This window comes from Pseudorasbora parva, chromosome 17 (assembly GCF_024679245.1).
Source record: "Pseudorasbora parva isolate DD20220531a chromosome 17, ASM2467924v1, whole genome shotgun sequence".
Lineage (NCBI taxonomy): Eukaryota > Metazoa > Chordata > Actinopteri > Cypriniformes > Gobionidae > Pseudorasbora > Pseudorasbora parva.
The window spans coordinates 34,435,624-34,459,910 of record NC_090188.1 but is presented as its reverse complement, the minus strand read 5'-3'; the positions used below and the strand labels follow the sequence as shown (position 1 = coordinate 34,459,910).

Below are 24,287 nucleotides of genomic sequence, written 5' to 3'. Positions count from 1 at the left end.
CTTCATTTCAAAAATAAATTCAGTCTCTCTTGATAGCCGTAGCATGACATCATGCTCTCTATGGATATGGGTTTATGTTTATATACATATGGTCAGTAAAACCCTGTATATTATTTTTTGTTTTTGTTTTCATCCAATACATTGATTTCATATCCATTTCATACTAGTGCAAAATTTGTGCGATAAAGTTTATTTCGTTTCTCAACGCAGAGGTTGAGTTTCGTCCTCCACCCAGAAGTGAGCGTCTTTCCTTTGAGTTTCTTGTAGCATTTTGTCACTTTCTTGGCGGAGATCTATTAAGTGTGCTAAGCCACAGTAGTCCAGTTGCTTTTTCGTTTTGTGGTTTGTCTTCACTGAAGAAAATACATAATGTCAACAACTTTGTGGCGTTCAAAGACACTTCAGTATCTTTCCCAGGAAGTCTCTTTTAAGGGGGGGAGGGGTAATACATAGAAAAAAGAGATAAAAGAAAGAAAAAAAAACTTCATCCTTTAAGTGCCATGTACGGTACAGATCCTAGAAAGAATGTTGACCTCAGTTCTGGCCGAACATGCGTCAAGCGAGCTTCGTTCTTTGAAAAGTCTTTTTTCTTTGAAGTGTTTTTTATTTATTTTTTTGTAATCTTTTTTTTGTTTTTTGTTTTCTGTAAAAAAAAAAAAAAAAAAAAAAACCTTGTTGGTTTTATTTCGTCCATTGTAACCTTGTGATAAAGTAAGTCACATCTATAGCAAAGTGCAGTCAGTCGTAAAGGAGTATTGGCGTCTGGCACCCGCCGCTCTGCTGCTTACCCATGAGGTCGGCCCAGAGCTGATAATGAAGGCTATACTACTGTGCAGACTGTATTGAGGGTCGTATCAAACCTCACAGCTTTCGCCTCTGTTGGCTTCATGTTTGTATCATACATAGGATTCTCAAAAGAAGCTTGTCCATTAGTGTTCTCGTGACCTGCATATCCATTGTACTGAACTTTTGGTCTTGTTCTGGAAAGGTGGAAAACAAAGAAGACACATAGTTAGGAGGAGTAGGAACTTTTTTCAAAACCAAAACACAAGTGTGTTCATTTGTTTACATTTGTTACAACACACTCTAGTGTATTTATTTATTTTTATTATGGAAGAACAACATTAGAAATGTTAGATAAACCTAAAACAAAAGAACATGATGTCCTCATCCAACAATGAGAAGTGACAAATGTGTTAAATTCTAACTTTAGGACAAGAGAAATGGTCTCTTACCACCAACTGAATATGTTTATTCAAAAAAAAAAAAAAAAAAAAAAAACACACTCAGTTAAAGTAATTAATTCCAAAATGAAAATTTGGTGATTTACTCATGTAAATGTCATTCCCTCCCCATACATTTGACCATGAAATGCTAAAGCTGTCACACTTGTAAAATGCTAGGTTAAAAAACAATTGAAAATGGCCATACCCAGCAATTGGGCTCTTTTAGCCCAGCGGTTGGGTTAAATGTTTTCCCAACGTGCTGGGTTCAAATAACCCGACTACTAGGTTTCCATTTTCCGATAACCCGATTACTGGGCGTCCATTTTCAACCCAGCGTGTGTTGTTTTTAACCCAGCATTTTATGCAGAATGTATGGGCTGCCCTTCCACAGCACAGTTAAAGCATCATAAAAGTAATCCATATAGCTTGTGACCAATATCTGAATCCTCCAGATATTCTTACTGCATGGAACACTGTATCCCTCAATGCATTGGGGTTGATTTGACCTTCTATTTCTAGGGTGATTCATGAACCAGAAGTAATATCAGCCAGAATATGCAGAATCAGCATAATTTATTTCAAGGGGGATAACTGGATGCCACTTGCTTGAATTAAACTTTCAGTGTGATGAGGTCTTGTGACAAACACAGTGAAGTCATGTGATAATGTGGCATACTACTACTTGAAACATTTATGGTGGAATAATGCCTTTGCCTGTGTTTGGAAGGAATAGTAATATACTGTGCAGTACATAGTGAAAATTGCCTACTTTTTCCCCTTGGGGGTTAAATGCTGTTTCATGCATACTGAGCTTTTTACACTGTTAAAGACTTGGATTCCCATCCTAAACATAGACAAAGTTTCAAACACTAATGTTGGACGTTTGATGGAGTATTTCTTTGTCAAAAATACTCCTTCCGGTTTCTCACAAGTTTCGGGGAGTTTTTTTCGAGTATGGGTCGGCATGACGTTAATAGAGCGGAAGGTCCTTGTATGGGCTGTACGGGCTCTTCTCCCGGTAGGGTGTGCGCGCCCGTGACTAGAGAGAGGAAATGCACGCCCATAAACACTCTCAGCTCAGCTGCAGATCCAGTCGTCCGTGAACACTTATGACGGGTCGCGCTCCCGCTCCACTTTATTCCTATGGGTGACATCAAGCGACTTCAACGCTTCAGCACAGCATTCCCGGAAGGCAGCGCTGCATTTGAACTGATTTGAACGCAGAAATGACGGGAAGCTTCACAACATCGCGGATTTCCATGGTCACTGCTGTCACAGGACTTCACCAAATCATACCAAAGAAGTGTGTTTTTGACGGAGCGGCCCCAGCGATAAAGGTTCGGTCCTGCTTTGGAAGCAGGCGGTGAGTAAAACTGCTTCAAATGTCTATGCTGTTGGCTCGTCACGTGAGTAAACATCAGTAAACGACACGATCGCGTGCTTCGTCATTCAAATGCGCTAAAGGTTAACGTTCAATCAATCAATCAATCAACTTTATTTATATAGCGCTTTTACAATCACGATTGTGTCAAAGCAGCTTCACAGTGTCAAACAGGATAATATTGCGACAAAATTAGATTTGGCTGTACAGTCGTACTGGAGAAAACAGTGATGTTATCAGCTTATTTTAATTTATCGTATAGCAACAATGTTGGCAGATCAGTATTATAGTTTATAGAATTAAATAAGACCTAATTCATACATTTTATTTGTATAATAAGTTGAATAACTTTAATCATATTTTTAGTGTCCCCAACTGAGCAAGCCAAGCCAAAGGCGACAGTGGCAAGGAACCAAAACTCCATCAGGGCGTGATGGAGAAAAAATAAACCTTGGGAGAAACCAGACTCAGTCGGGGTGCCAGTTCTCCTCTGGCCTATTAACACACGGTGTAAGATTATTATTCTGGCAACCTTACAGGTCAGAAATCATATTAGATTGGAATATTCAAAATTTCAGGGTATCACGGAAGAGACAGATTTATTTGGAAATAAATGATGGGATGGGGCGTCGATTACACAAGAGTATGAATACATATCAGATCAGAATTATTGCGCCGAAGACAGGTTTTGAGCAACGTTACTCCATTGTTGTTCTATGTATAACGTTACACTAGTCTGACATGCAAAATCGTTTTGCTTGCTACTGCTAAGGTTTGGTCGCATACAATAGTCCATAAACCGAATCATGTCCCCATAAACTGCGAGTAAAGACACACAAATGTTGACAGGCCACTAAATACAGTACATACCACAGAGACGGACGTCCTGCTGTTGCTGTTTCTCCTGTTCAATTTATTTCAGCCTGATTCTGAATCACGTATTAGCTGAATCCGATCGATAGCATACATGGGTTTCTCCACGCTTGAGAACGTCAACGCTTTGGGTGTGCTCGTCATTCTTTAGCTCCGCCCACACGATACGCCTCCAGGCGCTCGTTTTTTTCCGGAAAGACTATATTTCTTTTATAAATATAATAAAACTAAAGACTTTTCGGAGATATGAAGGATGCAATACTACTCTATAGGTACTCAAGATTGACATGAGATTGACTGAAACTGAGTGTTTCACCCCCCCTAACGATAAAAATGTTTAGCATTGTGCTGCATTGTCAAGCCTTGTTGTGTTTGTCACATGACCTCATATTTAAGTAATATTTTACATTACTTGTATTTTATTTAAATCTGAGTCAAGCTGAGCTTAAAGATGAGCTATAATTACTTCCGTTTCATTCAGCATACTGGAAATTGGAAGTCAAATTAAACACATTATGGTGTACAGTTCCGAGTGCAGTATGCTTTAGTGTATACTGCACAGTATGGTAAATGTAGTTGATAATCTGGTATTATACAGTCAAACCAAAATATATTCACTTTTTTTTCACATTATCACAGTTTATTCGCTATCGTTTAGAAAATGGTATACAATATGGCAATATAATACAATATGACAATAATAAAACTGTGTCATAACAAATTTATCTTAATAATGTCAGATAACTTTGATAGAAAGGTAATTAACGGATTGCACTCAAACCAATCAACTGTCAGCTGTTAAATTTAAGTACACAATTAGATAATACCACTTTAGGTCAACCAATGGCCAAGCAATACATCATTTTGTCCAGTCTGTGGTGTAAAAGGTCGCATTAGCAATTTAAGAAAAACACGTAAGCAAAACATGGTCAGGTCAAAGTGTCTGAATACATTTGGTGCCAAATTTTTATCAGATTCACTGGTAATCTACTGTATAAAGAATTTTTGGGTATAATATGTAAATTTACTTGATTTTGCTAACCTCACTTACATAAATGAACTATAGTGTCCTGCCCAAACTATAAAAAAAAAAAAAAAAAAAAAAAAAAAATATATATATATATATATATATATATCTGGTGTCTAAATAATTTTTGGTTTGACTGTATGTAGGTGTATGGTAGTATGGACATGGTTTTAAAATTCCTCTCCATATTCAATTGGAAGCATTGCTTCCTTGCACCAACACTAAATTAAAACCATAAGAAACACATTTTAGAAAGGTCACTGACTGATCTGAATTTTGAAAACTGTAACTGATTCCCAGGCTTCCCTCGGATGACAGTGGATGATTTATGATCTTGCTCAGACTGTATGGTCTAAATCTAAATAAATGACCTACATCCCGTACCCAATTCATATTTCCACTGACTAACAGCGTCTGGCCCATCACCATATCAGACGTAATTCTCATGGTAATCCGTTGGCAAATGTTCACAAACAAATAAACAGGATGACTTTTAGTTGGTCAAATTAGGGTTGACACAAATAAAAATCTAATATGGGATTACAAAAAAGTATGGAAGTCACATAATTTCCTGAAATTCCTGCACTCTGCCCTGCCTCAGACGAGATGAGCAAATAAAATGCAGACAATGAAGGTGTGACTGTAATAAAGGGCTCGACGCCTGTGGCATTAGCTTCCGGTGACTTACCTGGAAGCGGCCAGGTCTTTGGGTCTCTCATTGTCATCTGTGCCTTGTGATAGAGTCCTGCCAATTTTTTTATTATTTTAATATCGGGGAACTGTCATGCTTCATGACAACTTTGACACATTGTTTTGTTTGCGTAGGAAAACTCCTATGCTTCTTTTTTAGCATTGCCTATATTTGATCTCAGTCACATTTTTTTGCAGATATTTAAATTGCTGTTTTTATCAGTCACATTACTTGTTTGGCAAAGGAGTTTCCCATCACTACATTGATGATTAGCATCCATTATGGATAAATAACATCAACACATGGAAAAGACAGTCAAGTCAACAGTTCTTACCTGTGTTTGTAGAGGTAAAAGGCAAACCCTGATAATATAAGCGCAAAGAAGGGTACTAGAATGGCAGCTGCCACAGAGCTGCTGTTTGTGCCATAGTAAGGATTAGATGGATCCATATCTGTGGTAATAAGACCTGAGGGAACATCCAAAAAAACAATTCTAAACATTTAGATATAGTACATTAAGAAAATTACATTTATTTACAGATTTTATATTGACACAGTACATAAATAAAATATTATATAAATACAATTATTAGCCATTTGAAAAGGGATAAATTATAAATAAAATGTAAAGAAATATACCTTGTCTTGTTAACTGAAACTTCCCAAAATCCTTGCTGTGAATGTGCCCTTGGTAAACAAACATTTTCTTCTCAGATTCTGATGTAACCTATTAAAAAAAAAAAAAAGAAAAAAAAAAAAGAAAAAAAGATATGTAACAGGAAAATGTTTGGGTACCAGTCTGATTTTGCCAAACCCATGTCTTTTAATTAAAATGTAACCTTTTTTATGAGTAACATACCAATGCAAGTTGGCAAGTCACATACATAGTAATCAAATACCACTGCTTTATCAACTTCGATGAGACTTACGTATCCATCCATCGCCCAGTTATCGTTTTTGAATTTGCTAAAATATTGTTCTGTTGGGCCTCTTATCTGGTAAACTTTTAATAATAGATGATTTTCTTCTTTCTTGTAAGTTCCTGCAAAACAACATAAGAAAAAAAAAGAAGAAGAAGAAGAAAAAAAACACATTAAAGGCCACTGAAGTCCCTTAAAACACACAGCATTTTTCAATGTGTTGACATAATTTCCCCTGAAACCGGTCCAGCTGTTAGCAGCTCCTCCCCCCCTTTAAAACAGCCAATAGTGTTTCGTTGATATCACAGTTTGACTAGAGCCTTTCTGTTTGGTAAAGCCACAGTTTCCTCCTAATCTCTAACCATTTATCATCATAATCTCCTCCATATCGCTTTGAAATACAGCATTCTGTACAGAATTTAAATGGATCTGATATGTTTTGTTGTCTGCGCCGACTCGTGCATATAATCCATGCTGCGCTTTCATGTCTCTAGTCAACATCTCTGGTCTAAACTATGTGTGTGTGCTGCGGCAGTGTGCGTGACACTAATGTGAAACCAGACTTCATTCACCTCAACTGAAAGCATATTTACACTGTCTGAATCGTTTCCTATAGCATATATAGTGCACTGTGCGTCATTCACCATGAAGAAAATACGAAATGTGGCAACAGCTGACCGATTACAGCCGCAACGGCAGCGTCTAATAGTGTAGGGGGCGGGATGCTTCAGATTCTAGAGAGCATTCGATTGGACAGAAGATGTGATGAGAAGCTGAAATCTGCAATGATGTCATCAAACTCTGTAATCCATTTTAACAGAAGTGAGAGGCTAAGTTTTGAATGCTTATACTGTATCTCATAAATGTGAATTTTGCCATTGTTTTGGAACACACCCGCTTATTAATTATTTAATCTTTAATTAAGACTAACATAGTAATACTAAAAGCTAAAAAACTTCAGGAGGCCGTTTTGATTTCAGGGGGCCTTTATCTCTTTCCCTGCCAAGCGTTTGAAAAAAAACGTTTTCCAGCCATCGCCAGGGTTTTTGACCTTTTTCACAAAAATTAAATAGCCCATTGAATATTTAGTTTGTTTATGAATATCTGAGCATGCAATATATCAAAAGAAAGAGCTGACTCTCTTCTTAAAAAAAAAAAAAAAAATAATAAGTTCCCTTTATCGAGGGAACTCGCACTGCGTCATCGTAGATGACACATCGGGGAACAACCTCGGCGTGACGCTGCTGAGTTCATATCAAAAAAGTCCAATCCTGATTGGTGTTGCGTGATGACGTAACGAGTGACGGCATACCCGGAGGTATAAAGGGATGCCGGCACAAGCAAACGCAGCTTCCTGCTTTCAGCGGTCGCGCTCTGTGTACTGTGTGCAGTGTCTCGGCGTGCAGCACGCCCGGGCCGCTCTCGAGGGAGCGGCTTGCGGTTAGTGCGATAAGCTGCCACTGAGAGTGCTGCGCTCGCGGCTGGCGGTCTTTGACAAGGCCGGCCAGCCTCGCAAGCCTCGCGGTTCTGGGCCAGCTGTTGCCGAGGCAGAGCGGCGACGCAGATCGCGGGGCTCGCAGATGGATCTGTCAGCAGGATTAGGGAATGTCGAGGCATCTCCCTCTTCCTCTGACGATTCAGAGGTCCTTCCGCCACGTGTGGAAGCCCACGCTGCGGCTTCTTCCCAAGAGGCGGAGGATCAGGTGCTCATGCTGTCCGATTCTGAGGGGTCGTTGACGATGAGCACCGAAGCAGGCGCAGTGGGGCAGTTGCCACCCCACTCGCAGGCTATGGAGGAGCTCGTGGAGGTCTTGACTCGCGCTGTGGCCAAGCTGAGTCTAGATTGGCCACAGGAAGAGGTGCACATCCAGCCGCCAAATAAGCTGGATGAGCGCTTCTTCAAGCGCCGAGCCCAGCCTCCGCGTCGGGGTCTGCCGTTTTTGCGTCATTTTTCTGCAGAAAAACCCTTCTCAGCGCGTTTGACTACGCCCCCTGCACTTGACTTCGCTAATGTGCTGGGGGCGTCTGAGAGAGGATATGTTGCGCTGCCGAGGGTTGAAGAGGCACTCGCGGGCCACCTCTCACCCAAGACAGCAGCTTCATTGAAGACCCCGGCATTGCCCTCGAAACCATGCCGAGAGACATCGAGGCTGGTGGGAAGGGCATATAGTGCGGCTGGTCGCGCTGGTGGGTGCCTGCACACTCTCGCGGTTCTGCAGGCCTACCAAGCGGACTTGCTGAAGGAGCTTGATGAGGGTGAGGGTCCCTCCCCGGAGGATGTGACTGAGCTGAGGAAGGCTGCGGATTTGTCTCTCCGCGTCACCAAAGAGGCGGCCCGTGTTATTGGCCGCTCCATGGCGGGTTTGGTGTGCGCGGAGAGGCATCTCTGGCTCAACCTGTCGGGGATCAGGAAGAGAGACAGACACTTTCTCCTGGATTCCCCGATTTTGCCTTCGGGCCTTTTCGGCGGCGTTGTGAGCACCGTCGTCGAGAGGTTTCAGGAGGTGAAAAAGCAGGCGGCCGCCTTCAGCCAGTTCATCCCTCACTGCTGGGGCTCCTTCAGCAGGGCTGCTTTGAGTGGGCAGTCCCAGCCAGCACAGGGCTCCTCGCACCGCGAGGAGGATGCTCTCGCGGGAAGTCCTCGAAGCCAAAGACCGACCTGAGGGAGGTCATTCAGGCTAAGAAGGCTTCCAAGCGGTCCTAGCTGTGGCAGGGCCGCTGAGAGCTGTCCCCCACGGGGTGGAGCGACTGAGGTCGTTCTCCCCCCGAAGCTCTTGGGCAATCGATGTTGTGCTCCCGCAGTCAAAAGGGCTCTGGGCCACATCATTTCCCCGCATTCGCACGCGGCTCTGGCCAGCACATATGAAATCTGCGGCAGAGCAGCGAATGCATTCGCACACCGAAAATCTACCTCGACTAATCCCTGCCGGTTATCCGCTTCAGGGGGTCGAAGGAGAGGTTCGGTCGATACCCCAGGCCAGCCTCGAGAGGCTGGTGCCCTTATCAGAGTATCTCGGCGCATGGTCATGCCTTCCGAATATCTCTGTGTAGAACGGGGCTACAGACTGCAGTTCAGAGTTCCTCCCCCGAAATTTGGGGGGATAGTCTGGACGGTGGTCGGTCCCGAGCAGGTGGGGGTAATGGGGCAGGAAGTACACTCTCTGCTGGTAAAAGGGGCGATAGAAAGGGTCCCCCCGCCGGAGAGAGAGGTCGGGTTCTACAGCCGGTACTTCATAGTCACTTCTGAATCGATCTCTGAGGAGATACAGGTTCGGGATGTTAACCATTCCTGTCATCGTGAGTCAGATTCAGTTCGAGGACTGGTTCGTCACGATAGATCTAAAAGACGCATACTTCCATATCTCCATCCTTCCCTGTTACAGGAGGTTCCTGAGGTTCACTTTCGGGGGCGAAGCGTACCAATATCGGGTTCTTCCCTTCGGCCTAGCTCTTTCACCTCGCACCTTCACAAAGTGCATGGATGCAGCCCTGGCTCCGCTAAAACTCCAGGGCATCCGTGTACTGAATTATATTGACGACTGGCTGATCATGGCCAGATCGTACGATATGGCGGTTCAGCATCGAGATGCTGTTCTAGCCCATATGAGGTGCTTGGGACTGAGACTCAACGCGAAGAAAAGCGCGTTGACGCCCTCCCAGAGAATTACGTTCCTGGGAATAGTATGGGACTCGGTAACGATGCGGGCATGCATGTCACCAGCGCATATCGAGACCGTAAGGGTGGAGGTCTCCAGTATAAGGCTGGGCCACAGCATCACTGTCAAGCAGTTTCAGAGACTGATGGGTCTCATGGCAGCAGCGTCCAGTGTGATTCCGCTCGGCCTGCTCCACATGAGACCACTACAGTGGTGGATGAAAACCAAGGGGTTTTCCCCGAAGGGGAATCCCTTCCGTATGATCAGGGTAACGCGCAGATGCATTCGTTCCCTCGTTATATGGAAGAAACCTTGGTTTCTGTCCCTGGGGCTGGTATTGGGAGCATCATGTTGCCGGAAAACCGTTTCAACAGATGCATCCCTTACTGGTTGGGGCGCGGTCATGGAAGGCAGAGGAGCGAGAGGTCCTTGGACAGCCCAGCATGCTTCGTGGCACATCAACTGCCTAGAGATGCTGGAGGTCTGGAAAGCTCTGAGGAGTTTTCTCGAGGACCTTCGTGGCCACCATGTCCTGATACGATCCGACAACATTGCCATAGTATCATATCTAAATCATCAGGGGGTCTGAGATTGCGCCCTCTGTACAGACTGCCGCATCAGGTCCTCCTGTGGTCCCACGGGAAACTGTCATCTCTCAGGGCAGTTTACATCCCAGGGGATCAAAACCAGGGAGCAGACATCCTGTCGAGGCAGGGGCTGAGGCCCGGGGAGTGGCGCCTCCATCCAGAGGTGGTGGAGGCCATATGCGAGAAGTTTGGCCAAGTGGAAGTGGATTTGTTTGCGTCTCGAGAGACGACCCATTGCCCACTTTGGTTCTCCCTCAGGCATCCGGCTCCATTGGGCCTGGATGCCATGTCACAGACGTGGCCGAGGCTGCGTCTGTACGCATTTCCCCCGATTGCTCTGCTCCCGGGAGTTCTGGAGCGTGTCCGCCGGGAAGGCATTCGCCTGCTTTTAATAGCACCCCGGTGGCCGACCAGGGTATGGTTCTCCGACATTATGGACCTGCTAGACGGGCTTCCGTGGCAGATTCCTCTGAGGAGGGATCTGCTAACTCAGGCGGGGGGGCTCGATCTTTCACCCCCAGCCAGAGTTATGGAACCTGTGGGCCTGGCCCCTGAGGGGGCAGAGCTCATAGAGGAAGGTCTGTCAGCAGGTGTCGTAGAGACTATACTCAGCTCCAGGGCTCCTTCCACCAGGAGGCTGTACAACCAAAAGTGGAGAGTATTTTCCATTGGGTGTAGAGACCGTGAGGTAGACCCAGTTAACTGCGCTGTGGCTTCAGTACTGGAGTTTCTCCAAGATCGGTTTTCCGCCGGGCTTACCCCGTCCACACTTAAGGTGTATGTGGCAGCGATAGGAGCTTTAGGTGAGGGACCTCTGGGGGGGCACCATCTGGTTGTACGGTTCCTCTGAGGAGCGCGGAGGATGAGACCAGTGGCTCGTTCCAGGATCCCTTCATGGGATCTGGCAGTGGTGCTCGAAGGGTTGGTTGACAAAAAAAAAAAAAAACCTTTGACCTAAAGGCTAAGAAAATCATGTTTTTTATTGAAAGACTGTATCCAGATCAGAGAGCGATGATCAAACACAGTAGTAGATCGAGTCCATCAACACCCCTAATACTTGGACAGTCCTGTAGCTCATCCTGGGTCCACATGTCATTCAGTAACATTAGGCAGTTTTGATTAATATGCTGTTTAATGTTGATGATCACATAATTTTTCATTTGCATCTTTGCATTTTTGCATGTGTTTTGATCAGGAGATTCAGTACTCATTCAGAAGATGCGTAATAGTGCCCCCCTAGCACCTAACAGTGAAAAGACTGAAACCTGGAAAATTCAGTTTTTGGCGGGGAAAGTGTTAAAGGATTACTTCAGCGATTAGCATTAAGCTTTGTATCAGTAGAAACCCGGTAGTATATTTGAATTTTAAAATACCCCCCTCATTTCCCCCTGAGATGAGTGAATTATGCAGTTTATTTCTGGAAAAAATTCTCAGATGACGCAAATATTGTCATTTTGCATAATTTTTTGGCCAGACGATAAAGACTACAGCCAGTAGAAAGAGCTAGTTCCATATGTTATCAATCCACCCATAGGGGTGGGATCGCAGTCACAGAATGTAAATGCGGATGGCCGCTCGGCTCGGGCATTCATAACAGAGCGGTGCAGAGCAAAGTGAGTGTTTCAACTTTTCAAATGAATTCCTTTTGAAGTTAAGCTTCCATAGGCATGATCTAAAAATGTGCCGTGGTTAATGTCAGCCACACCGGCGCTTACCCCAGATCTCTTGAAGAATGTTATCTGACTCCTGCTGCGTTTGTGCCGTGACTTTCGTTCGGCTCACTCACATTATATTGAACAGAAGCGTTCAGTTTTTAATTGCATTGTCTGTTCTCTAACTAAACAAAATTATTTTATTACTATGAAAATCAAAACAACGGTGGGGGCGGTGTCATGGTGGGCAAGTAATAACCAGTAGCCGTGGCTTTGGGGAATGGCTTCGTTGGGAAGTGAAGGAAGTGCATTCTGGGAGTTGTCTTTCATCCACGAGACAAAAATACATTTTCTGTCTTTCCTCAAACTAGAAGGCACCAAATTCAAAAATAATTTCACATTTCTACTACATAAATGACTCAGTTTAAATACACCAACTTCTTGCCAGCGCTGAAGTATCACTTTAAGGAATTATTAATTGTAATTTTGTCAAGGACTAGGATGTAGGGCAAAGGAAAACATATTTTGGTAAATGCTGAACATTCACAGCTATCAAATCGGCTCAATATATCTGAGGAATTGGGTGTAATCTCAGCACTGAAGAAATAAGATGCAATTCTAATACAATTATTTACACTCCATCTACCAATCTCCCAGGAAAGTAAGAAAATTCTTCTCTTTCAACATCTTTAATATGTAAGAGCAATCTTTTATTGATGCCATATTGTTGCTGCAGTAGCTGACGTCACATCAGTTCACTTGTATGCTGACCAACAAACAACTCCTTCACCTTGTGGCAATCAACACTCTTCACCCCACTATACACAAGCATGTGGAAAAATGTGGAAATTTAAATAACCTAAAGCAGTGTTGTCCCCTGACAGCCGTGTGGATGTATTTACTGCTTTAATATAGCAAAATCTCTACCAACTGAGACATTTCTTCTATTGTATGGTATAAGCGCCATACCACCTAGTCCTAGTGTCTTTGAATATGGTGCTTATACCATACAACAGAAGAAATGTGTTGTATGGTATAAGCACCATACCACATAGTCCTAGTGTCTTTGAATATGGTACCAAAACCTGGCAGAAAAACTAAACTTACCAGAGAGTTTAATGTGCACCCCGCTTTGCTCCAGAAGAGTGACGTTGACCCGGCTGGTGGTGGCATTGAATGCATTGACTGTTACTGTGGCAGCCTGTCTCTTTCCCAGGTACTCATAGAATCCAGCCCAACCAGAGTTTAAAGAGAACACATCTGCTGGAACTAAACAAAACACATACAGAAATCATTTCTGTATGAAAAAATACATTGCAACATATATACATTATAGCTTCAAAAGTAGTTTGACATTTTGTTACCTAATGGAGCTTGAGTGATCGAATGGAATTTGAGCGTAGTTCAGGCAGACCTCTGATCGCTAAACGATATTAGCTGACGCTCAGTTGAATTGTTACTCCATCTAATCTAATCAACTTTAGTATCACAGACATTTACACCCTCCACCTCATAGTATCTTCATTATCGAGAATTAGATTATGTGTAGAACACTATCGTTACCATTGTATCTTTTCTGTGATATATGCTAAGAAACCTTTGGTTATTATGAAGGCTAAGGGATTATGTTTCAAGGATGTATCTCAAGCTATCTAGTATGGCAGCTTGAGCATCTTCGAGCCTAAGCCTTTCGCCATATCAAAGATTGTCAATAAATTTCATTCTCAAAGTGGTCCTGACTGAAATGCAGTTGCTTTCGTTTCAAGTGTGCCTTAAATGTCCAAGCAAGTGGCATTTTTTTATAGAAAAACATTCACACTTTCAGTATTTTAGGTTTCAAATGACAAAACAATAGTTCAAAATTAATACACAAGCATTCAGACACTATGTTAGTTAAGCATGGTTTAGGTTAATGTACTGACTCTGGGAATTGAATCCATTTATTTGGCTTAATCTACTAACTAAAATAACCAGTTGCTTGAACATAATTCTGTCAGGATCACTATCGTCAAAGTGATAGACAATTAGCAATAGTTTAGACTGGTGGTATGGTTCTGTTATGGGCAAGCTCTCCCTGCACAACCATGCAGCCTAGCATAGATAAGAGCAGGGAGAGCAGTGATAACCCCCCCTAGGGTAAACAGAACAGAAGCAACAATGTATTGCAGATAGCATTTATGTCAATATTAAAATGTACAACCTAATTTGGGAATTTAGTCTGATTCAGCGGGAATCAGATGCTAATTCCTGACTGATGAGTGGAGGAGTTAGGGGGTGCAGGAAGGTAATTAGCTTTGGAGAAACGCGATAGAAGCTGATAATACTGAAGAAGCTTATATTTATATATATATATATATATATATATATATATATATATATATATATATATATATATATATATATATATATATATATATATATATATATATATGCATGCTGCGATAGACCTATAGGTATCAGCTAATGCAAGCTTGACTAACATGCCCTGCCAGAACTTACTCTATATGCTGGATTTATAAAAATGGCCCAGAAATAAAAAAAAAATTGTTATGAGAGAAATGGTTAATTCTAAGAATACTACTTTTTAACTAAGGGTACATTTAAGTGTACAGGTTTTCCTAACCACTTCTAAAACACCAGTTGGCTAACAAAAAGTTAAAATGGGAGAGGCAGTCATTTTAACACTGAAATAATCAAACTTCACCTTTATCTTTGTTACTCTGACATTTAAAAAAAAAAATGTAATTTTCAGAAACAACATTACATGGCCATTATTTCCCATGACCATGGTTCAGCCTCATATAGGCAAAGTTTATTATTGATGACAGCAAAATGGATCATTCAGGGGCAACTTGAAAGGTTTCATACCACAAATCTTGTTTTTCTGCAGGTCTGGATCCTCATTTGATTTGCTGTGTATTTTTGGTCCAACTAGGAAATAGAGCAGATAATTGATTATTTGACATTTGTGGATGTGACCTGCACATTTGTAATGACTGTTAATCAAAGTTTCCTGCTGTAGTTATTCTGAGAATTAGTCAATGCTACAATAGTTCGACACATAGTATTAAGTTTTATACATGCATAAAACCAGACACTCCTATTTCTGTAACAATGTACATATTTTGCAGTTTAAACAAGTTATATATTTAATGTTAAATGTTTTCAAGATTTAAAACTAAGAACATGTATCACTATACATCAATAGGCAGTGTAAGCATTAAAGGAATAGTGAACCCCAAAATATGAGGTCACTACAATCTTTACAATTTTGCCAAGTAAGACATGTTCCTGAGTCAACATATTTAGTTGAAAACCCAAAAACCTTACCCATAATGTATCCTTAAAATCAGAGGGAAAAGGTAACACTGATGTAGAAGCACCTAACCCTGGTTGTAAGCCTAAACTTGACATACACTGTAAACTTGTCTCTCAAATCTGATTGATTGATTGACTGACTGACTGATTGATTGATTGATTGGAATGTTGTTTCAGGATCAACAAAGTTGTTAACCAAGGAACACGTTGCACTCTGTGAAATCACAGTCACAAAAAATTGTATGCTGTTATATCACCAAATGTATGCTGCTTTTTTCCGAGGGTGAGTAAATAATGTCAGAATTTTAATATTTGGGTGAAGTAGCCCTTTAAGGTTATGGATAAACAACTGCTCCTGGCTTCACATTCCTGTCTGTATAAATGAAAATCAGTAGCTACTGCTAGTAAAGTATCCTGCTTAAGGCCAGGATGGACAGAATTCATGAGTCAGCCCTTGTGGGGTTACCAGCCCCATTGTTTCAGTACCTTTGCAAACTGGAGGTTTGCCTGACCACCTCCCATCTGCTTTGCAGGTCCTGTGCTCCGATCCTCCAGATAAGTAGAAACCATCTTGGCATGTATACATGAGTGTGTAACCTAAAGTAGGCAAGTCTATTGCCTTCACGTCTACATGAGATGGCGTCTCAGGCTGCCTACAGGCATGTGCTGAAAAGTTAAAGAGAAAGGAAATTAGGTGGTATTCATCAATCATGTAAACCCATATATAATTTTTTATTTATTTATTTATTATAGTAAAAACTCTACATAAAAGACATAATAAGAAACAACTATTTATTTTTTATTCACAAATAATATGAGGCTGTAACCTGAAGATGTTGATGACCCACATCAAGATGTTGGGTCTAGAAACACACGGTTGGAAGGGCTCATTTCGAGGGGCAGAATAAATGGTTGAGTAACACTTTATGGTAAGGGTACATGAAGTATCATGAATTCATGCATTAATTCATGCATGATTTATGCAGTACTACATGCATTAATATGTCATGAAACATCAGGAACTAACAGGAGTTCAATGTATTCCATTCATGACTTAATGGATTAACAACACCTTTATTAAAATATTAATTAAGATTGGTACATCATATTGAATTGTGTATTGTGCATGATCATAATGCTTTCTATGTTTGCAAAAAACAAAACAAAAAAACAAACAAACACATTTGTCTAATTTATGCATGTAAGACTACTTGAAATTGTTTTATTTATCTGAAGGAGCACATTCAAATTATTAACCTAATTAATAGGCTACTCTGGTTTTGGGCCAAAATTTAATGCTCAGAGCCCTCCCCCAGACAGCATGCTAAATACACATAACCTTTGCTCTATTTAATGTAGCAAATGTAAGTGTGAACTCGTGAATTATTAAAGGAATATACAAAAATCCAAATTAACTTATACACAGGCTAGATCAGTATATAATTAATGTGATTAACTAAAGTTTATCATTAATCATTATCTCTGAGTAAAGCATGTTCATGTCTTTTTCATAGTAGCCAGCAGGTAAATGGTCAGACCCCAAAATCGGCCAATCACAGCACATAGCACATGAATTCTGTTGACATTCAAATACAGTACTCATCATTAACTAAGCATTAGCTTCTCATGATTTCATCATGTGTGTGGCTCCTCAACTAAAGTGGTGACTTGGTCCTTTCAAAAACACTGAACAATGAACAATGTGTTATTGAGGATGGCATAATTGTGAAATGACATGAATTAATGCTTCTTTCATGCACACATTCATGATGATTCATGTACCATAACCATAGCTTAATCCATAGATGAATCCTTTTTTATTTATTTATTTATTTATTTTTTGAGAAGATAGAAAGCATCATGATCATGTATGCATAATATACCATAACTCATGATGTATACCCGTCTTAGTTAACGTTTTAATAAAGGTGTTATGGCCCCCAGAATATTATATTGTATGAATATCTAAACATGCAATATATCAAAAGAAAGAACAGACCCTCTACTTTTAAACAAATAAACAAACAAACAAAAAACTGAATCACAACATTACATTTCTCAGCAAAGAGGGTTGAATTGCTTTTTTAAGCTATTAAAAACTCTCAGCTTTGCTGGTAATGGAGAGAGAGGTGGTGAATTATGGCAAATTATTCATTATTCTCCCTCTCTGTCTCTTTTGAAAAATTAATTCAAATAAATTATACAATCAATTCATAAAAAAAATAAAAAAATAAAAAAAATATATATATTGCACCCCTTTGTTTTTTTTGTATGATTCAAAGCAGATAAAATGCTAGATCTAATGAGTCATAACTGACGAAAATAAATGTCAGTTTTACCCTTCTGGTCAAATACTGCACTGCAAACATCAATAACAGCTTTCAATGGTCAGTGCTGGCAAATGACCATGGTACAAGCAGGGTAATCCCTTACTTAATGCCTTATTTTTTAACAACACTTAAATGTGGGTAAGTTTCATTTAAAAAACAGCCACATTTTGAGCAAAAAACTGAAAATAAATAAATAAATAAATAAATTTGAGACTACATCCAGTTTGAATTCAGGACTATGATCGAAACATAGATGGAGATGATCGAGTTAAAGCTTCACAGTCCAATACCACTTCCTGGGTTGACATTTCATTTGGGTATATTAGGAAGTTTTGATTTATTTGCTGTATAATGTTGATGATCGCGTTACTTTACATACTGTATGAATCTGCTTACATATGATATTGCTTGTTTTTGCTGCTTCTTTGCCTATGTTTTGATCAGGAGATTCAGTACTCTATCAGAAGCTGTATCATAGTGGCCCCTACCATATAACAGTGAAAACCGGGAAAGCTTAAAAGTGTTGTCTCCTACATGTTTAAAATGTACGTCAATACAAGGGGTGATCACAGGGGGTGATTATAGCAATTTTCACAATAGTTTCAAAGTTTCAAAGCAGCTTTACAAAAAAATCATGAGGCTAATGTTTATAATATATGAATAATTGAATGCCTTCATGATTAGACCTGGGGGATAATACATTTTAAAAAGTTCAATGATATAAACAATCAAGCAGCTGAAATCAGTTAACTCTACATGAGTGTATGGTATAAAGTTATATATACAATATAAAGTTGGATGTGTATATTCAACTGTATATAATGATAGCTATTATAAACACTTTGCGACAAAATGAACAAACAAGCGGATATTTGTTATATAGTATATGTCCCTTTATGTGAGTATACTGTATGGATGCAGATAAAGTTGTATAAACTACATATCCAACTTTGTATACAGAGCTGTACGATAATACAGTTAACATTTTGCGAGGATATAAATCAAACATCCAAGATTTGCTATATAATGTCCACTCACCTAAAGGATTATTAGGAACACCATACTAATACTGTCTTTGACCCTCTTTCACATTCAGAACTGCCTTAATTCTACGTGGCATTGATTCAACAAGCTGCTGAAAGCATTCTTTAGAAATGTTGGCCCATTTTGATAGGATAGCATTTTGCAGTTAATGGAGATTTGTGGGATGCACATCCAGGGCACGAAGACCACATCCCAAAGATGCTCTATTGTGATGAGATCTGGTGACTGTGTGGGCCAGAACAGTGAACTCATTGTCATGTTCAAGAAACCAATTTGAAATGATTCAAGCTTTGTGACATGGTGCATTATCCTGCTGGAAGTAGTCATCAGAATTGGTACACGGTGGTCATAAAGGGATGGACATGGTCAGAAACAATACTCAGGTAGGCCATGGCATTTAAATGATGCCCAATTTGCACTAAGGGGCCTAAAGTGTGCCAAAAAAACATCCCCCACACTATTACACCACCACCAGCCTGCACAGTGGTAACAAGTCTCATTCTGTTTACGCCAAATTCTGACTCTATCTGAATGTCTCAACAGAAATCGAGTCTTATCAGACCAGGCAACATTTTTTCAGTCTTCAACTATCCAATTTTGGTAAACTTGTGCAAATTGTAGCCTCTTTTTCCTATTTGTAGTTAAGATGAGTAGTACCCGGTGGGGTATTCTGCTGTTGTATCCCATCCACCTCAAGGTTGTGCATGTTGTGGCTTCACAAATGCTTTGCTGCATGCCTCAGTTGTATTGAGTGGTTATTTCAGTCAAAGTTGCTCTTCTATCAGTTTGAATCAGTCGGCCCATTCTCCTCTGACCTCTAGCATCAACAAGACATTTTCGCCCACAGGACTGCCACATACTGAATGTTTATCTTCTTTTCACACCATTTTACTTTTAAACCCTAGAAATGGTTGTGCATGAAAATCGCAGTAACTGAGCAGATTGTGAAATACTCAGACCGGCCTGTCTGGCACCAGGTTGTGGATGTTGTGGCTTCATAAATGCTTTGCTGCATACCTCGGTTGTAACGAGTGGTTATTTCAGTCAAAGTTGCTCTTTTATCAGTTTGAATCAGTCGACCCATCTGGCACCAACAAGAATGCAATGTTCAAAACTGCTTAAGTCACCTTTCTTTCCCATTCTAACATTCAGTTTGGAGTTCAGGAGATTGTCTTGACCAGGACCACACCCCTAAACGCATTAAAGCAACTGCAATGTGATTGGTTAATTAGATAATTGCATTAATGAGAAATTGAACAAGTGTTCCTAATAATCCTTTAGATGAGTTAATAAATTGCTTTACGTGAGTGTTCTTTGTATATGCAGGTAAAGTCGAATCCAACTTTTAATATATGGCTTGTAAATAATATAGGTAAGATTTTTATTTTTGTTATATATAATAGTTATTATACATATTTGCTATATAGTACATTCTGCTTAATGTGAGTGTACTGTATGTATTCAGGTAAGTATGAATATAATTATTATATTAGTATAATTTAAGCCAATGATGCTATTTGGCTTTGAAATGTATATAAGAGTAAAGAGTCAGTATAAAAGTTTCACATAAACAATTGATATCAGGCAATCCTGATGTCTGGGAATTGATAATAGCTTTGGCTTTAAAAATCCTGATCAGAGCATCTTTCAAAAATAAGAGAATTGCAATAAAAACAATATCAGAAAAATTTACAGTGGAGTCCCAGCTGCATACTGTAGAAAGGTTGAGATAAATCCACACTACTGAAAGAAACGTTCTGGGACATGCCTTGAGTGCTGCCATCTTCCATAATATATGAACCATGTCCTCACACCTCACTTTTCGTCAACTCAATTCTCCCTGCTTCTCAGCTTTTGACAGTTTGACTTTTTTACACCGACAAGACGCCCTAAGGATTTGGTAGGGTGTGCTATCAAAGGGGTCCACAAATTTCAAATTTATGTACAAGCAGTTTAAACAAAGCTAACTTTATTTCTTAGGCCCACATCTGTTCCTTTTCCAACAATCATTTCAATACAAAAGAATCACAACGTGGAATTCAAATATAGAGGATGATCACTGGGACATTGGCGAGGATCAAGTGCATGACACTTCTTAGAGAACTTCTATCAAATAGTAGATTTGCAAGAGCAAACTTCTCTCTGCTAAGCTGTCAGAGTCTTTGACATCAGCACTCTCAGTTGCCCTAAATCTGAAGTAATCTGTACTTCTTCAAACAAAGACCTCCTGCAGTAATTTCCCGTATAAAGATTTTGCTCTCTCTCTCTCTCTCTCTCTCTCTCTCTCTCTCTCTCTCTCTCTCTCTCTCTCTCTCTCTCTCTCTCTCTCTCTCTCTCTCTCTCTCTCTTTCTCTTTCTCTTTCTTCACCTACCTTTGTTTTCCTGATAGTACATCATCAATCAAAAACTGATGAAACCTTGTTTCGCATATAACACTATGGCTGCATTCCAAAACCTAGGGAGCTGCTTTGCTGTCAGATGCCAACACAGGAAGCTTCCATTTGAGGCAGTATGCTAAGTGTAATGGAACCTCATAAGTGAGTGATCAGAAGCAGCCAGCTAAAGAAGGAAATAGTGCTTTTTGCACAACAGATCTGACTCTCAACTGAGTTTGCTGTAAGGAGGCTGCAAAGCAAACACTGTGATAAGATTGCCTTTACACTAAACAATTTTAGCTCAGATTTTTCACTCAACAATAACTGGAGGGCCGAATTCTGTGTAAGCTTGTTTACGCCACAGAAATATAATAATAAAAACATGGTAATTGAGATTTTTTCATCTCATAATTTATCTCATAACTTTTTTTTCCCCGCAATTCTAAATCCCCCCCAGAAATGGACTTTATAACTCTCAATTGTGATTTTATATTTCACAATTATGAGAAAAAATAAATCTGAATTGCGAGATACAAACTCACAATTGTGAGAAAAAAGGATATCGCAGGTTATCTGACTTTATATCATGCAATTCTGACTTCAACTCACAATTCTGACTTCATCAGCCCTATTTTAACGATCTGAGTGCATCAAAAGTGTTGCACCTTTTAATGAGTCATGGGTGTGTTTTGGGTGTAACATGCAAAGTCTCATCTCAGAGTCTCATCTCCCATTCCCTTTAAAAGCCAGTTGAGCTTGCACCATGGTGGATTCGCTATTTACAAGCCAGAGTTTGCAAGTGGGAAGACTATAAATGCTTTATCCCCTTTTTTAACATTAAAAAATAAATGTGTGCTACTGTGCGTCCCTGTGTGTGTAATAAGCAGAGTGTACAGTTTTATGCACCCGCCTATATGTCTAATGGGGCAGTCGTTTTCAGTTGCCTCAAAACAGCAAGGCGCCAACAACGCACTTGAACACACTTTGTTTTCAGACCAGCACACCCATTTGTGAACAGATGGCTGTGAGTGCATTTGCTATTTAAACAACGTGGTAATGATAACAATGATGGGTTAAAACTAGCAAAAAACACTGCTCTGGGTGTACGACAGGGCCATATATCTCACAATTCTGATATTATATCTTGCAATTCTGACTTTATAACACACAATTCTGACTTTATAACACACAATTCTGACTTTATATTACGCAATTCTGACTTTATAACACACAATTCTGATGATATTTAATGTAATTCATCAGACTTTAATATCATTTATAATTTACAATTTATAATCACAATCGCAAGTTCATTCGGAGAAAAAGTCAGGATTGCGAGATCCTTTAAAAACTTTTTTTAAAAATGGTGGTGGAAACAAGCTTCTATATAATTTAGTATACTCCCCATTAATAAAACATAGTATGTACAGGTAAGCTGATCCCACAAAGTATCCTGTTTTCCCATAAAGAAAGCTTAATGTAGAATTTAGTGTGTTGCGGTCATATGCATAATTAGTAATTTGTATATGTAATTTGATCTTTTAATATCACTGTCTTAGTTCATTCAGAATATGTTGTGACTGAAATACTGTGGCAGGTGCATGAATCGCAAGTGCTGATAAATTGTCCTTTGTTCACATATCTTATTCTTCTTTTGAAAAGGTGATCTAAATATCCATGGCTTGAAACACATGGAAAATTGACAGGTCTGTGCTGCAGTTCTAAGTGTGTTTTGTCCTCCAGATTTCTATGCCAGCCACGTCACTGAAAACTCTAAAAAAAAAATTTGATACGAATGCGTTATATTTATAATTCTTGCTTGTTTTCCATCTTGGACTGATTTTTTTCCACTGACCTTGTCACACTGATCCTGGTGGTATTGCCTTTTCTGCAAAGGATACATGTGATGCTAATTTAGAATTTGGCCAAGAGAAGATTTCTCAGAACAGCCTTCACGCTCTGGGGCGACTATGATGCTGCCAACACAGACAGCTCACTAGATTTTGGAACCTTGTCTGTATAGCAAGACTTACCAACACACTCTGGTTGCATCCCACTCCATGTTAAATTTTCTAAACACGTTCTCGTTGTTGAGCCGAGGATGTGATAGTTTTTCCGACATCTGAAGAATATTTTACTTCCGACCTGAAAGAAGAGAGTTATTGAGACTGAAATCCTGAAACCCAAGAAGCATAACCTGTAATTTACTCAACTAAAGGACAGGAAATGATTGAATGTCATTTATCTTACCTCAAATCCCTGAGCCTGGACTGGAATTCCATATGCCGGAGTTCCGGGATCCTTACATGCACTGTTGGTTGGATCTACAAATAGATGTTCAAACCTTTTATAACAAATTTATCTGGTTCAACTGGTTCAAATTTATGGTAAAACTTTACAATAAGATCACATTTTTAACATTTAACAAGTGTTAACAATGAGCAATACATTTTTTATTATTATTATTATTTATTTATTTATATAGCACACATAATACAACAGACGTTGCCCAAGGTGCTTCACAAATAGTATGATAAAACACTTAATTAAAAGTTTCATATAAACAATCACTACAATATAAAACAAAACACAAATAAGTGACGTTACAGCAAGACACAACAACATACTAGATCACTTCCATCCAACAGGCCAGGCCGCACTAGACTGATCCCCAAACAACATCTAAAAAGTAGGTTTTCAATAATGATTTAAACATAACTAAAGATGTTGCTGATCTGAGTGAGTGCGGAAGATCATTCCACAGTTTTGGACCCACTCGAGAGAACGCTCTGTCACCTTTATATTTATAATTTGTTCTTGAAATCACAAGGAGAGTTTGATTTTACGATCTTAATGACCTAGACGGGATGTATAACGACAATAACTCAGAAGGTATGGTGGGGCCAAATTATGTAGTGCTTTAAAAACCAGAACAATAATCTTGTAGTGCAACCTATACTCGACTGGCAGCCAATTTAACGATCTCAATAAAGGTGTAACATTTGTTACAGTATATATCTTCGTTTAGAGGCCTTTTTCAACTAATAATGTATTTTTTTTTTTTTTTTTTTTTTTTTAGTTTTGGCTGTCCATCTAGACGACAACAGCACTTTGTGGGCCTGAAGATGGAAACTTTTAAAAACGTGTTTGAAAAAGTGCAGTTAAAAAAAAAAAAAAAAAAAAAAAAAAAAAAAAAATTATATGGAA

General features: G+C 39.8%; 1 protein-coding gene across 1 annotated transcript in view; it reads right to left on the bottom strand.

Moving 5' to 3' along the window:
- Window positions 1–423: 423 nt before the first annotated feature.
- Window positions 424–24,287, bottom strand: part of LOC137044732 (CUB and sushi domain-containing protein 1-like) — a 194,993-nt gene continuing 171,129 nt past the window's right edge. Inside the window, 10 exon segments of the mRNA XM_067420993.1 lie at window positions 424–980; window positions 5,196–5,252; window positions 5,533–5,665; window positions 5,838–5,925; window positions 6,128–6,240; window positions 13,121–13,282; window positions 14,882–14,944; window positions 15,818–15,997; window positions 23,114–23,225; window positions 23,331–23,404. Coding sequence (XP_067277094.1) covers window positions 821–980; window positions 5,196–5,252; window positions 5,533–5,665; window positions 5,838–5,925; window positions 6,128–6,240; window positions 13,121–13,282; window positions 14,882–14,944; window positions 15,818–15,997; window positions 23,114–23,225; window positions 23,331–23,404 — 1,142 coding nt within the window. The 3' untranslated portion in view covers window positions 424–820.